Source organism: Anomaloglossus baeobatrachus, chromosome 3 (assembly GCF_048569485.1).
Source record: "Anomaloglossus baeobatrachus isolate aAnoBae1 chromosome 3, aAnoBae1.hap1, whole genome shotgun sequence".
NCBI classification, from domain to species: Eukaryota; Metazoa; Chordata; class Amphibia; order Anura; family Aromobatidae; genus Anomaloglossus; species Anomaloglossus baeobatrachus.
In genome coordinates, this window is record NC_134355.1 from 440,998,515 (window position 1) to 441,015,221 (window position 16,707).

The 16,707-nt window shown below is 47.5% G+C and overlaps 1 protein-coding gene across 1 annotated transcript in view; it reads left to right on the plus strand.

Annotated features, from left to right (window-relative positions):
- Window positions 1-16,329, plus strand: part of LOC142295399 (organic solute transporter subunit alpha-like) — a 55,719-nt gene extending 39,390 nt beyond the window's left edge. Inside the window, exon 9 of the mRNA XM_075338501.1 lies at window positions 15,929-16,329. Coding sequence (XP_075194616.1) covers window positions 15,929-16,044 — 116 coding nt within the window. The 3' untranslated portion in view covers window positions 16,045-16,329. The remainder of the gene's footprint in view (window positions 1-15,928) is intronic.
- Window positions 16,330-16,707: the final 378 nt, after the last annotated feature.

The following is a 16,707-nucleotide window of genomic DNA, read 5'->3' on the forward strand; positions in this document are numbered from 1 at the left end:
CGGTGGTGTCCCACTTCACCACACACCGTGGTGACGTCACAAACTTGCTATGCCCTAGCCCGTACATCTACGTCTCCCCATTTATTCCGCGTGTCCGTGAGACCCCCGGGTCCGGAGACCCTCGAGCCACCACCCCAGAAGGCCCGAACTCGAGTAGCGTCGGCTGCTGGCACGGCGGCGGCACACTTTTTTTATTTTAACAGGGTCAAATATGCGAAATCAGAGAGGATTGCACCGGTGTACCGCGAGTGCAGTGCAATTTTTCTCTCGAACCATTCACTTGAATGGGTGCGAGAGAAAGAGTCTCGCATTACAGTTGCAGCATGCTGCGACTGTTTTCTCGGTCCGATTAGGGCTGAGTAAATAATCGCTCATGTGCGCTGACACATAGGCTAATATTGGTCCGAGTGGAATGCAATGTGTTATCACATTCCACTCGCTCCGATTTTCATGCCGTGTGTCTTAGGCCTAAAAGCCGCACTATGGTTCCCAAATTAGTTTTACATGTTGGATAAACCTTTTACTAGTCCTGTGTATTCTGACAATACTGCTCTATGGGCAGATCACGCTTTTTTTTACATGTATTTATATTGTGGCCCATCTTGTAATATCATCACATATAGAGGTCCCCCGAAGCATAATCACATGTAGCCTAAAGCCAGCTTTACACCTTACAATTAGGTCTGCGATCTCGTATGCGATGTGACACGCCCAGGTCGCATATGCGATCTAATGAGATTGCACGTAGGTCATTCATTTGCTGTCACACGTGCGTTAGTAGCCTATGTTAAATTGGTCAATTTTGTGTGCGATCCTTTAGATCATGTGTTCTGTGACGTATGCATTGGGCACCCTTTTTTTTTTTTATTTATTGTCTTGACAAGCGTGTGTAATGTGTAGGGATGCGTTTTTACTATGTCATCTGCCATTCAGCTCTGCTACATGGCCGCTGACAGCAGACACAGACAGCCATGTAGCAGCGGTGAATGGCAGATGACAGCAGCCACAGACAGCCATGTAGCAGCGGTGAATGGCAGATGACAGCAGCCACAGACAGCCATGTAGCAGCGGTGAATGGTAGTTCACAGCAGACACAGACAGAGCCGCACTGTCAGAATGAACTCGGGTGAACCTCACCCGACTTCATGGTCATGCTGCGGCTCTGTCTGTGTCGTGTCCTGATTAGCGGTCACCAGTGAAGGGCTCACCGGTGACCGCTAAACTCCTGAGTAAGTGAATTGAGCAGCCCTCTCTCATATACTCACCGATCCCCGATCCCCGGCGCTGCACGGCATTCACACTGCTGCGGCGGCTTTTACTGTTTTGAAAAAGCCGGCCGCCCATTAAACAATCTCCTATTCCCTGCTTTCCCCGCCCACCGGCGCCTATGATTGGTTACAGTGAGACATGCCCCCACGCTGAGTGACAGGTGTCACACTGCACCCAATCACAGCAGCCGGTGGGCGTGTCTATACTGTGTAGTGAAATAAATAATTAAATAATTAAAAAAAACGGCGTGCGGTCCCCCCCCAATTTTAAAACCAGCCAGATAAAGCCATACGGCTGAAGGCTGGTATTCTCAGGATGGGGAGCTCCACGTTATGGGGAGCCCCCCACCCTAACAATATCAGCCAACAGCCGCCCAGAATTGCCGCATACATTATATGCGACAGTTCTGGGGCTGTACCCGGCTCTTCCCGATTTGCCCTGGTGCGTTGGCAAATCGGGGTAATAAGGAGTTATTGGCAGCCCATAGCTGCCAATAAGTCCTAGATTAATCATGTCAGGCGTCTATGAGACACCCTCCATGATTAATCTGTAAATTACAGTAAATAAACACACGCCCGAAAAAATCCTTTATTAGAAATAAAACACACAAACACATTCCCTGGTTCACCACTTTAATCTGCCCCAAAAAGCCCTCCATGTCCGGCGTACTCCACAGTCCTCCAGCGTCGCATCCAGCGCTGCTGCATGGAGGTGACCGGAGCTGCAGCAGACACAGCCGCTCCGGTCACCTCCACGCAGCTAATGAAGACAGCCGCGCGATCAGCTGAGCTGTCACTGAGGTTACCCGCTGTCACTGGATCCAGCGGTGGATGCAGCGGTGGCCGCGGGTAACCTCAGTGACAGCTCAGCTGATCGCGCTACTCACCGCCGCTCCGGTCAGCAACGGAGGTGAGTAGCGCGATCAGCTGAGCTGTCACTGAGGTTACCCGCGGCCACCGCTGCATCCACCGCTGGATCCAGTGACAGCGGGTAACCTCACTGACAGCTCAGCCGATAGCGCGGCTGTCTTCATTAGCTGCGTGGAGGTGACAGGAGCGGCTGTGTCTGCTGCAGCTCCGGTCACCTCCATGCAGCAGCGCTGGATGCGACGCTGGAGGACTGTGGAGTACGCCGGACATGGAGGGCTTTTTGGGGCAGATTAAAGTGGTGAACCAGGGAATGTGTTTGTGTGTTTTATTTCTAATAAAGGATTTTTTCGGGCGTGTTTTTATTTACTGTAACTTACAGATTAACCATGGAGGGTGTCTCATAGACGCCTGACATGATTAATCTAGGACTTATTGGCAGCTATGGGCTGCCAATAACTCCTTATTACCCCGATTTGCCAACGCACCAGGGCAAATCGGGAAGAGCCGGGTACTGTCCCAGAACTGTCGCATATAATGTATGCGGCAATTCTGGGCGGCTGTTGGCTGATATTGTTAGGGTGGGGGGCTCCCCATAACGTGGAGCTCCCCATCCTGAGAATACCAGCCTTCAGCCGTATGGCTTTATCTGGCTGGTTTTAAAATTGGGGGGGACCGCACGCCGTTTTTTTTAATTATTTAATTATTTATTTCACTACACAGTATAGACACGCCCACCGGCTGCTGTGATTGGGTGCAGTGTGACACCTGTCACTCAGCGTGGGGGCGTGTCTCACTGTAACCAATCATAGGCGCCGGTGGGCGGGGAAAGCAGGGAATAGGAGATTGTTTAATGGGCGGCCGGCTTTTTCAAAACAGTAAAAGCCGCCGGAGCAGTGTGAATGCTGTGCAGCGCCGGGGATCGGGGATCGGTGAGTATATGAGAGAGGGGGATAGACTGACATGGACAGAGAGAGAGGGACAGAGATAGTGACGGACTGACAGAGATTAGTGAATGACAGACATTGTGAGGCGCTTCAGACCGCAGCTTTTCAGCTGCGCTCTGAAGCAGACCTTTGTTAAGCTGCGGTGCAGAGCGCACACCTGCGCACATAGCCTCAGACATCACAATCGTATGAGGGATGTCACACGTTACAATTCACTAGTTTCGTACTACCAAACGTCCAATGTATGAGGAATAAACGACGTGTATGCGATCACCGTATTTTCGTTCAATATCGATCGCATGTAGGTTTCACACGCAAATACATCACGAACGATGCCGGATGTGCGTCACTTACAACTTGACCCCGACGACGGATTGAAAGATCTATTGAAGTGTGTAAAGCAGGCTTAAGGGCGGCTTTGCACGTTGCGACATCGCAAGCCGATGCTGCGATGTTGCACGCGTTAGTCCCCGCCCCCGTCGCAGGTACGATATCGTGTGATAGCTGGCGTAGCGAACATTATCGCTACGCCAGCTTCACACGCACTCACCTGCCCTGCGACCGTCGCTCTGGCCGGCGACCCGCCTCCTTACTAAGGGGGCGGGTCGTGCGGTGTCATAGCGATGTCACATGCCAGGCGGCCAATAGCGGCAGAGGGGCGGAGATGAGCAGGATGTAAACATCCCACCAACCTCCTTCCTTCCGCATATCCTACGGAAGCCGTGGTGACGCCGGTAGATGTTCCTCGCTCCTGCGGCTTCACACACAGCGATGTGTGCTGCCGCAGGAGCGAGGAACAACATCGGACCGTCGCATCAGCGTAATTATGGATTACGCCGACGCTGCACCGATGATACGATTACGACGATTTTGCGCTCGTTAATCGTATCATCTAGGCTTTACACACTACGATGTCGCATGCGATGCCGGATGTGCATCACTTTCAATTTGACCCCACCGACATCGCACCTGCGATGTCGTAGTGTGCAAAGCCCGCCTAAGATACTGACACTGGGGGTACAGGATAATGACACTGGGGTACAGGATACTGACACTGGGGGTACAGGATTCTGACACCGACACTGGGGTACAGGATAATGACACAGACACTGGGGGTACAGGACAATGACACTGACACTGGGGGTACAGGATAATGACACTGACACTGGGGGTACAGGATAATGACACTGGGGGTACAGGATAATGACACTGACAATGGGGGTACAGGATATTGACACTGGGGGTACAGGATAATGACACTGACACTGGGGGTACAGGATACTGACACTGGGGGTACAGGATAATGACACTGACACTGGGAGTACAGGATACTGACACTGGGGGTACAGGATAATGACGCTGACACTGGGGGTACAGGATAATGACACTGACACTGGGGGTACAGGATAATGGCATTGACACTGGGGGTACAGGATAATGACATTGACACTGGAGGTACAGGATAATGACATTGACACTGGGGGTACAGGATAATGACACTGACACTGGGGGTACAGGATAATGACACAGACACTGGGGGTACAGGATAATGACACAAACACTGGGGGTACAGGATAATGACACCGACACTGGGGGTACAGGATAATGACACAGGGGACACACGATATTAGCTCCTCTCCCCCTGCTCCCCAGCAATCCTTAGCTGGCCTCCTCTTCCTCTATAGCAGTCTTTAGTTCCTCTCCCCCACAGCAGGCCTTAGTTGGTCTGGTCTCCCCCTTCTCTATAGCAGCCATTAGCCCCCCCTCACCAGCAGGCCTTAGTTTGTCTGGTCTCCCCCTCCTCTATAGCAGCCATCAGCCCCCCCCTCCCCCAGCAGGCCTTAGTTGGTCTGGTCTCCCCCTCCTCTATAGCAGCCATTAGCTCCTCTCTAACCCTCCCCCCACTGCACACACACTAAGGCCTCCGACACACTCACGTGAAAATCACGCACGTGCCGAGAGACACGTATTTCCCCTGCGTGTTGCGTGCAGGTAAGTACGTGTCTCTGGTATGTGCGGGCCACGTGTGTTCTACGTGTGCTATCCGCGATAGCACACGTAGAACCGGTAATTTACATACTCACGTGGTCCTTCCTGCTGTCCGCGCTGCTGTCCATGGTGCTGATCCTCGGTCTCCAGCACTCCCGTCTCCCCGCTGCTGCCAGGCAGTGAAGTGAATATTCTATGAGATTAATGAGCGGCGGTCGGCAGCAAGAGGCAGCAGCGGCAGAGACAGGAGGGCTGGGGAAGGTGAGTAAATGTTATTTTTTTTTCCACAGACACGTGTGTTTTTGTGTTTTCTCCGGCGCAGTCACACGGGACCGCATTCACACTACACCCGTGTGGTACGGGTGCGGGCCGTGTGACACCCGTGCTGCCGGAGAAAAAACTGATATGTCAGCGTTTAGAAAAACGCACACACGTACAAACGCACACGGACACACGTTCCGTGTGGTTTTACATGTGTGTGCCTGCTACAATAGGGTAGCATTGCTGAACGTGTCTCCGTGCCGCTGGTACGTGTAAAAAATGGCAAACACGTACCGGCGGCACGGATGTGTGTCACAGGCCTAAGAGAGATTTATAACAGTTTCTGAGCGCTCCTGAACAGCAGTCAGCAGCACTCTATTAAACTGTGCTGTGCTGCTGTCTGCTGATGTGTGGAATGAGGTAGACAAACTTACACTAGTGCAGGCTGCAGCCACAGCGAGACACCGGATAAACTATGTAATGGTCGACTGCTGCCTGTCTCCTGAGCTCCGCTCCGGATGGTAAGAAGAGGCTTGTCACTTACTGCGTGGCTACGCCCCAGTCAGGAGTCGGACCTTGGTTAAAGGTACAGGCCGCCTAGTGCAACACCAAAGATATCTCCTATCATCCTGTGGTATCTGTGTTATTACATCACTGGCGGCCGCATGCACAGCTATTACAAGCCGTGGCCGCGTGTACAGGTATGATGACAAGCTGTGGCGCGTGCACAGCCATAAGGCAAGCCGCGGCCGCCGGTAATTTAACTGGGACTGCATGTGCAGCCCTAAAGTGTCCTTAAGTGGCCAGCCCGGGGGGCAATTGCCCCGCTGCCTCCCTGGCCAGCCCGCCCCTGGACATATCGTACCGTGTGACACCTAGGAACGACTGTGAACAAGCAAAAATACTCAGCTTATCGTTACTCGTTGACACGTCGTTCATTTTCAAAAAGTCAGTCCTCCTTATGTGCTCCGGTTGTTCATCGTTCCCGTGGCAGCACACATCGCTCCGTGTGACACCACGGGAACGACGAAAACAGCTTACCTGCGTCCCGCTCATCTCCGCCCCTCCGCTTCTATTGGCCGGCCGCTGAGTGACATCGCTGTGATGCCGGACGTCCCTCCCCCTTCAGGAAGAGAATGTTCGCCACCCACAGCGAGGTCGTTCGGGAGGTAAGTACGTGTGACGGGGGTTCACGACTGTGTGCGCCACGGGCAACTAATTGCCCGTAACGCACAAAGGATGGGGGCGGCTACGATCGCTCGTGCGATCGCATGATAGATTGTCCCGTGTGATGCCGGAATTAGACTCATCCCACCAGCTCAGAGTCAATTGCAAGTTAAGAGATAGAGTCTGCAGAGAGGGAAGACTGGTGAAAATGCACATTATAGGTCATATAATGGCCACAATTCCTCATGTATATGTGACGCCCTGGGCAAGCCAGGGGTCACAGGTCACAACATCACATGCACCCCACATTCCTTGCAGGTACACCAAGGCTAACCTAAAATTCTTGTTGCCTTCCTCCAGGGGCTGATGTCCACACCAGGGGGTGGGCCAGGCGGTAGGCTCCGCCCACCGAGGAGTTCACAGCCCTGGAGGCGGGAGAACCAGGCAGAACAGAGATGAGTTTAGAGGAGTTAAGCTAGGGAAGTGGAGGAGTAAACAGTGAAGTGGTAGAGGAGGACAGTGACAGAAAAGGAACAGTTAAGCAAGCCTGAAGTTAGTCCGGGTGTGTGCCCCGGACTGAGACAGCAAGGTCAGCAGACGGCGGTGATAGTCTGCAGGGGGACTGCTTGGAGGTTGCTGGAAGGACCGCGGACGGGTGGTGACCCAGCGGTACCGGAGCAGTATACGAAGAACAGTCAGCACCAGGGCAGGGGCCTTTCGGATCCCGGCAAGGCTAGGAGTCGCCATAATTTGCCAAATCCGTCAGTGAAGGGGACCTCTGTCTCCTAACAACCAAGTCCCGATTGAAGGCAACAGTCCGACCGTGAAGGGGAGACACCGCCACCGCCAAGGCACCAGTTTCCCAGGGCCAGCGCCTGCAGGCAAAGTAGGGCTCCTTCGGCCCAGATTGAAGCTGAGGAGTGGGTAACCGGTGGGAACCCATCGTTACCAAAAAGACTTTACATAGGTGCAGGGAAGAGACCGTCACCGCTAACTGCAGGGAACCGCAGCACCGTAAACCGTCCGAGGGACCCGTCCAACCAGCCGTTTGTTTACCGAGAACTGTGTCGTGTTTACTGGCTGAGTGAGTACCTCCGTGCCGTGCGGCACAGCACTGTCCCTGCGCCCCTGCACCTCCACAGGCCCCATACCCGCCTGTCCACCATACCAACCCCATCACTGGGCCCCGGGATCACCAACACCCCTACCAATGGAGGGGCAAACCAACAACTGGCTGCTCCATACCACCACTCCCGGGCTCCCCAGACAGAGCAGCGGTGGTGTCCACTTAATCACCACAACCGTGGGTGGCGTCACGGACAATAAACTATCCCAAATCCCAATCCCCTTTCACTCACGGGCGAGGAGCGCCGCTCGAGTCCCCGGGATCCGGCCCATCGCTCGAGCCACCGAGCAGCAGCCGCAGCGGCAGCCGGACCCGAGCAGTGGGAGAGCGCGGCGTCCCCTCCTCCGCCCGCGACATATACACACAGGAAAGCTTTTTCTGAAAAGTTACATGAAAGTACATTTATTTCATGTTAAGTTGTTAGAGTTATAAAAAGAAAGGTATACCTATTATACATCCAGGCTGTGGATTTCTTCAATGAATGTATGTATTAAATCAGTATAAAAGCGCCATTATGGACCTTGAGCTTAATATGCATAACCCCGATGACAGGTTCTCTACTATGTTATCTCTAAGACACCGCAGTGTTTCAGAGTAACATACAAGTGGCTGCAATTGTACAGCCAGGCTGTGATGAATCTAATGACAGGTTCCTTTTTAACCCCTTAACAACGAGTGACAGACATAGCACATCATAAGCGGATGTGAGTTCCTGCATCATGACTTGCTATGTCCATCATGGATCTAAGCTGTCACTGTGTGAAAACACACAATTACAGCTCTGTGCAGACATTGGTCACTGAGAGCTGACCGACATGGGAAGAGGGGCGGGAATCCATTTCATGGGTCCCCGCAGTCAGATCGCTGTGATCAATCAGTCAATCTGACTAACCAATCACAGGATGATCATGCGTGAGGTCCTGAAATCTCAGTATTTCCCCGAAGGACCATCTTTGCAGCTCAACACAGCTGACGGGCGAGCTCCTGCCAGCACCACTACTGGCTGGTTAACCCTAAAGATGCTGCAACTGATCACTGCATTTGGAAAGTTTAGGGATGAAGGAGACTCCCTCTGTCACCTCCATCGGCACCCACGTGACGAAATCACAGGGAGCCAATGGTTGTAATGGCACCCGGAGGTCAAACAATGACCTCCTGCTTTGCCAGGTTTGGTACCCTATTAAGCAAGCAAACACTGACAGGCGTTGTCAGTGTAATCTGACAGGCCTCATGTATTGCAATACATGAGACGTGATCAGAATAATAAAATGTACACGTTTGGTATCTCCGCATCCAGAACGATATGAGCTATAGAACCATCACACTGTTTAGCCCCTACAGTGAACATCATAAAACATTTTTTATTAGAAATATGGCAAAAAAACCCTATGCTTTTTCATCACACCTAAATAAAAGTGGAATTAAACAACAAATTTAAATACAAATGGTATAGCTGTAAACATCTTGTCCTGCAAAAAGCAAGCAGCTCTCAGTGAAAAATAAAAAAATACAGTGATGCAAAAACAATACTTTTTCTATAAAATAGTTTTCATTGTGTAAAAGTGGCAAAACATTAAAAAATATATAAATGTGGTATCGTAATCGTACAGACCCGAAGAATAAAGCTGTCTTTTCACTTTTACCACACGCTGAAAGGAGTATAAAAAAAAACAAAAAAAAAACAAAACATTTTTTTCCCTAAATTGTTGCTGTTTTTTGTTCATTCTGCATCCCATACATCAGAATAGAAAGCGATCAAAAAATGTTATGTGGTTAAAAATGGTGCCAATAGAAACTTCAACTCATCCCACAAAAAAAACAAGCCCTCACATGACTCTGACAGTAGAAATATTATAGCTCTCAAAATAAGGTAATGAAAAAACATTTTTTTGTAATAAAGTGTTTATTAGTTTTGTGATAGTAGCCAAAAACTTGAGGGAGGTTTCTGCTTTTCTGGCACTTAGGAGTGCTGAATATGGAGTCCACAAACTATTCTAGGAAGCTCTGTACTCCAAAAGTCAAAAAGCACTCCTTCCCTTCTGATGGCCAAACGGGACTGCATAGTCACATATGGGGTATCATCACGTTCACGAGTTGTTGCGTAACAATTTATGTGGTCATTTACCTATTCCCCTTGTGAAAATTTAAAAACTGTGGCTAAAACAACATTTTAGTGGGAAAAATGAAATTTTTTCTTCACTGCCCAATGATAAATCATTGTGGGAAACCTATGTGATGTCAATATGCTCACTGCACAGCTGGATGATTTCATTAAGAGGTGCAGGTTGTAAAATGGGGTCGCTTATGGGGGGGTTCTGCTGTCCTGACACCTCAGAGGCTTTGCCAATGTAACATGGCACCCGCAAACCATTCCATTCAAATCTGTTACCTGAAAAGAAGTTTCCGACCACATATGGGATATTGCTGTATTTAGGAGAAATTGCGTAACAAAGTTTGTGGTCCCTTTTCTGTTGCCCTTTTGAAAATCAAAATCTTGGGCCTTCAGCACCAATTTTTTCACAGCCCAATATTATAAAATTTTATGAAGCACCAATGGGTTCAAGATGCTCATCAAGCCCCTAGATAAAAAATCTTGAGTTTTAGTTTCCAAAATAGGGGCTTGGCAAATGCAACATGGCATCTGCTATCTATTCCAGACAATTTTGCACTCCAAAAGTCGAATGGCGCTCCTTCCCTTCCAAGCCCTGCTGTGCTCCCAAACAGTAGTTTTCCACCACATATGTGTTATTGGCATACTCAGGAGAAATTGCACAACAAATTGTAAGATACCTTTTTTCCTGTTACCCTTGTGAAAATGCAATTTGGGGATAAAAGAACATTTTTGTTGAAAAAAATTATTTTTTATTTTCTTGGCTCAATGTTACAAAATTCTGTGAAGCACCTGGGATTTCAAGGTGCTCACCAAACATCAAGATAAATTCCTTGAGGGGTCTAGTTTCCAAAATGGGGTCACTTGTGGTTGGTTTCCATTGTTTAGCCATATCAAGGGCTCTCTAAACATGAAATGGTCCACTATCTATTCCAGACAATTTTGCATTCCAAAACTCAAATAGCGCACCTTCCTTTCCGAGCCCTGCCATGTGCTCAAACAGTAGTTTTCCACCACATATAGGTGAGCGTACTCTGGAGAAATTGCACGATAAATTGTATGTTCTATTTTCTTCTGTTACCCTTGCAAAATGTGGTGCTAAAGTAACATTTTTGTGAGAAAAAGTACAATTTTCATTTTTTCCTTCCACAATGCTTTAGTTCCTGTGCAGCACCTAAAGGGTTAGGGCGCTTTTCCATCTGCGAGTTCCTGGTGCGAGTGCGATCTGATAAAAAAATCGGATTGCACTTGCATTAGCGTAAAACAATGAGACAGTTTCCTCTGTCCCGTTTTTACTTTACACGAATCCGGCTCTCGGTTCAAACGCAGCATGCTGCGTTTTGCACCGAGTCTCGGCTCACGTGTGTGTAAAATCGCACTGCACTCGCATGTTATGCGACTGCAGTGCGGTGCACGCAGAGACAGACAACGGAGGAGATGGGAGAAAGTGCTCCCTCCATCTTCTCCGTTCCTGTGATGCGATTGTGACGCCCATGGATTATTCAGGTTGTCACAGGGTACTGCACACTGTTTACTCTTAGTGCAGGGCTCAACCCCCCATGGTTCTGGGTTCCCAACTTGTAGTACTGCCTCCATCAGCATCCAAAATCCCAACCACACCTCACACCACACCCTGTCAGACACACCAGTGGGCTGCTGAGCTGGAATAGGGCCGCCCACTTAGGGGTCAGGCAGAATGGTGGGAGGGAGGAAGTGAGTCAGAGCACAGTTTAGAGTCAGTTCTGTGGTATCCCTCGAGTAGTGAGGAGCTGTGGGAGTTTGTGGCTCCCTGGGTGTTAGAGGTTGGGTCACAGACGGTTGTCTGGGCCCCGAGGAGTCGGAGACCCGGTCGCAGGGTATTGGGACTGGGTGCCTGGACCTAGTCTTCGAGGACGGTCAGCAGCTCGAGTTCAATAGCCGGTCCAGGACCGAAAGCACGGTGGGGTACTGGACTCTAGGTCAGGGAGTAGCTTCAAGTAACACAGCAATTAACCAGTGAAGGATAGTGGCTTTATAGACTGTCCCCAAGAAGCTCAGAAATCAGGGGCACTAGCGCAACAAGGGGGATAGGTCTTTCCAACCCAAGCAGCCCACAGAAATCTCACACGTGAGCCCTTGATAGCACAACTCCTTTATCCGAAAAAGGAGGGAGCGGGGCCCGGACAGCTTTATGCCTACGGGCCACACGGACACTTTACAATTTGTGCATGGAGGTAGGCTCCGGACCACCAGGCAGTACTGCAGGGGACGGATACTCGGACAGACTCCCCCAAGAGGGCAGCGGAATCCAGGGACTTAGTTTACCTTGTTGTCAGAGTTTTCTTTGCGGCTGCACCATCACCAAAGTTGCCTGAGTGAGTACATGGTCCTCCCCTGCTTCCAGCTGGCCCTATGCACCCCCGCTCCACCATCTCACAAAGTCCCGGGGTCTCCCCTACCCGTGGAGGGAACATCATCTGGCTGCCCCACTCCATCTCCCCAGAGTACTCCCATCGGCAGCGGCGGAACTCCCTTACCGCGAACCACGGGTGGCGTCACAAACTCTTATACCCTATAAATAGCCCCCTTTTCGGATTTGCGAGGGCGCAAGCCCCAAGTCCGGAAACCCTCAAGCCACAGCAGCAGACCCCGGACCCAAGCGGTTTGACCGCTGTAGGAGGGTACACGATCACAAGATCGCAACACAGTCACATGACCCTCGGCTGACACCGCAGCAGAGGGTCATTAGCATATTGCTCCCACATTGGAAGCGGTGCGCAAGTGGAAAAGAGCCCTTAAAGTGAACCTATCAGGTGCAATATAAATCCAAAACCACGAGCAGCTCTGGGTGCACATTGCTAATCCCTACCTAACAGTCCCTGTATCTAGTAGCATACATAAAGAGATCTTTAGAAAAAGTATTTTTAAAGATCCTTTATGATATGCTAATGAAGCTAGAGAGTAGTGCAAGGGTGTTATTTCCCCCGACTAGTCTGTCCTCTTAGAATGTTAGTACTCCCACAACGGTGTGTAACATGCTATTCAATGCCCATTGCCCAGCGTCATCAGCAGTGACGCGCACACCTGTGTCCCATTGGATCTGCTAACATGCTGAGAGGGCAGACTGGTTGGGGAAAATAACATCTTTGTGACTAGTTCCTGCGCTGATTAGCATATCATAAAAGATCTTTAAAAATACTTTTTTCTAATTCTCTTAATGTATGCTACTATATGCTAGGACAGTTAGGCAGGGAGTAGAAATATGCACCAAAAACTTTGGGGTTCCTTTAATGAACTTCTTCTTGAATGTGGTTTTGAGCAGTTTGAGGGGTGCAGTTTTTAGAAGTGTCACTTTTGGGTATTTTTTGTCACCTAGGCCTCTCCAAGTCACTTCAAATTTGATGTGGCCCCTAAAAAAAATTGTTTTTGTAAATTTTGTTGAAAAAATTAGAAATTGCTGATAAATTTAATTTTTGTTTGTACGAAGGTCAGAAAGGTTATGTTCCAAAAATGACACTGATGTAAAGTAGACATGTGGGAATTGTTATTTATTAACTACTTTGTGTATTATAACTACAGTTAGGTCCATAAATATTTGGACAGTGACACAAGTTTTGTTATTTTAGCTGTTTACAAAAACATGTTCAGAAATACAATTATATATATAATATGCGCTGAAAGTGCACACTCCCAGCTGCAATATGAGAGTTTTCACATCCAAATCGGAGAAAGGGTTTAGGAATCATAGCTCTGTAATGCATAGCCTCCTCTTTTTCAAGGGACCAAAAGTAATTGGACAAGGGACTCTAAGGGCTGCAATTAACTCTGAAGGCGTCTCCCTCGTTAACCTGTAATCAATGAAGTAGCTAAAAGGTCTGGGGTTGATTACAGGTGTGTGGTTTTGCATTTGGAAGCTGTTGCTGTGACCAGACAACATGCGGTCTAAGGAACTCTCAATTGAGGTGAAGCAGAACATCCTGAGGCTGAAAAAAAAGAAAAAATCCATCAGAGAGATAGCAGACATGCTTGGAGTAGCAAAATCAACAGTCGGGTACATTCTGAGAAAAAAGGAATTGACTGGTGAGCTTGGGAACTCAAAAAGGCCTGGGCGTCCACGGATGACAACAGTGGTGGATGATCGCCGCATACTTTCTTTGGTGAAGAAGAACCCGTTCACAACATCAACTGAAGTCCAGAACACTCTCAGTGAAGTAGGTGTATCTGTCTCTAAGTCAACAGTAAAGAGAAGACTCCATGAAAGTAAATACAAAGGGTTCACATCTAGATGCAAACCATTCATCAATTCCAAAAATAGACAGGCCAGAGTTAAATTTGCTGAAAAACACCTCATGAAGCCAGCTCAGTTCTGGAAAAGTATTCTATGGACAGATGAGACCAAGATCAACCTGTACCAGAATGATGGGAAGAAAAAAGTTTGAGAAGAAAGGGAACGGCACATGATCCAAGGCACACCACATCCTCTGTAAAACATGGTGGAGGCAACGTGATGGCATGGGCATGCATGGCTTTCAATGGCACTGGGTCACTTGTGTTTATTGATAACATAACAGCAGACAAGAGTAGCCGGATGAATTCTGAAGTGTACCGGGATATACTTTCAGCCCAGATTCAGCCAAATGCCGCAAAGTTGATCGGACGGCGCTTCATAGTACAGATGGACAATGACCCCAAGCATACAGCCAAAGCTACCCAAGAGTTCATGAGTGCAAAAAAGTGGAACATTCTGCAATGGACAAGTCAATCACCAGATCTTAACCCAATTGAGCATTCATTTCACTTGCTCAAATCCAGACTTAAGACGGAAAGACCCACAAACAAGCAAGACCTGAAGGCTGCGGCTGTAAAGGCCTGGCAAAGCATTAAGAAGGAGGAAACCCAGCGTTTGGTGATGTCCATGGGTTCCAGACTTAAGGCAGTGATTGCCTCCAAAGGATTTGCAACAAAATATTGAAAATAAAAATATTTTGTTTGGGTTTGGTTTATTTGTCCAATTACTTTTGACCTCCTAAAATGTGGAGTGTTTGTAAAGAAATGTGTACAATTCCTACAATTTCTATCAGATATTTTTGTTCAAACCTTCAAATTAAACGTTACAATCTGCACTTGAATTCTGTTGTAGAGGTGTCATTTCAAATCCAATGTGGTGGCATGCAGAGCCCAACTCGCGAAAATTGTGTCACTGTCCAAATATTTCTGGACCTAACTGTATCTGGTTTAAGGGCATGAAAATTCAAAGTTTGAAAATTGTGAGATTTTCAAATTTTTTTGCCAGATCTCGATATTTTCATAAATATATGCAATATCGATCAACATTTACCACTAACATGAAGTACAATATGTCACTAAAACAATTCTTAGAATCACGGGGATGTATTGAATTATTTCAGAGTTATAACCTCATAAAGTGACGCTGGTCAGATTTAAAAATGAGGCTTGGTCGGTAAAGTACAAAGTTGCTCAGTCCTTAAGGGGTTAAAGGGAATCTGTCACTACGTTTTTGTTAAGGAAAGAGGAATATTGTAGAGACAAAGATCCTGACTCCAGCAGCTTATCATTTATTGGCTGACTGTTGCAGTTTTGATAAAGCACTGTTCTTTCTGCTATAGATCAACCAATTCTCTGAATGTGGAGCTCTCCGATGGACAGCTTTCTGTGTACACTGTGCATAGACCGAAAGCTGATAATCACAGAGCTCATGAATATGGAAGAGATTTACTAGTCCTCTAATGATAATCTCCTGCAGATAAAACAGTGATTTTATTAAAAATATAGCACGCTGCTCAGTGTCTGGCATTGCTGGAATCAGGGTCTCTGCCCTGACATTTTGCTGCGATCAGGTTAGGTTGCAAAACTTTGGAGACATTCTATTAAAGCATATAAGTATGTTCTTCAAGGAAAATAAAAATCTAACTTTTTGGATGGGAGGGAAATTTGCAGATATAGATACCAGAAGCTTAATAAATATGGCGCACATTCAGATTTACAAAGACTTTTTAAAAAAAAATATTGGATATTTTTGGTTCTTTTTTGGGTTATTTTTTTTTTTTAAGTGCTCCAATATATTAGCCTAGCTATTTATAGAGAGAAGTCTGGCAAGATGCAACTGGTTTGGCTTGACCATTCCCTAGAGACGCCAAGTTCTTCATGCATTTCCGTGTACTTAACTTCGTTCTGTTGTTTTTGTCTTTTACAGTGATGCACTACCATCTGCTAATTATAGAGACATTTTTATTGGCGATACTGGCTCGAAATGCATATAGGAAGAAGGATGAAGAAGCAGGGTACACGATAAAAACACAGGCAGTGTGACTTAGAAATATAAGCAGTGCTCCTAAACACTACTCTGGAAGTTTAATTTTTACTTGTGTATGTTCCGCCCATACCGAAGACTCCGTGAACAGAACCAGAAGAATCATATGGGTCCCAAAGTTCATTGAAAGCCAAATATTATGGGCAATAATATATGGAGGCATTGTAAAAATGTCATCACTTTAAGACTACTTAGCTCTTTTATGAATTCACAACCACTACATCACTGACAATACCAGATCTACACCTTGGTGGCTCTGTACTACACTCCCTGACAGAAGTTCTGACGCTTATCCATGTTATGTAAATAAGAGCTTATAACCTGACTTTAAATTCATCCATTGGTTTTATAAATTACTCTTGAAAGCTGAAACCCTCCCAAATTTGGTTTAGGTTATGAAAATAAAGTTGCTGCAAAGCTGAAATATTGATCATTTAATGAATACAGAAAGGTCAGATTTTGGCAAGACAAAAGTTTTGTCGCCCACAGAAAGTAATGTAAAATTCAAACAAATAATTAACTTCTAATAGAAAGATATGTTGCATAACATAGGTGAATGAAGTTGTGGTGCCATTAGAGCCATATTTAATATTTTGTGTGACTTCCATGAGCTTGAAGGACTGCATCCATGCGGTTCAACAATGATTCATACAATTTATTGA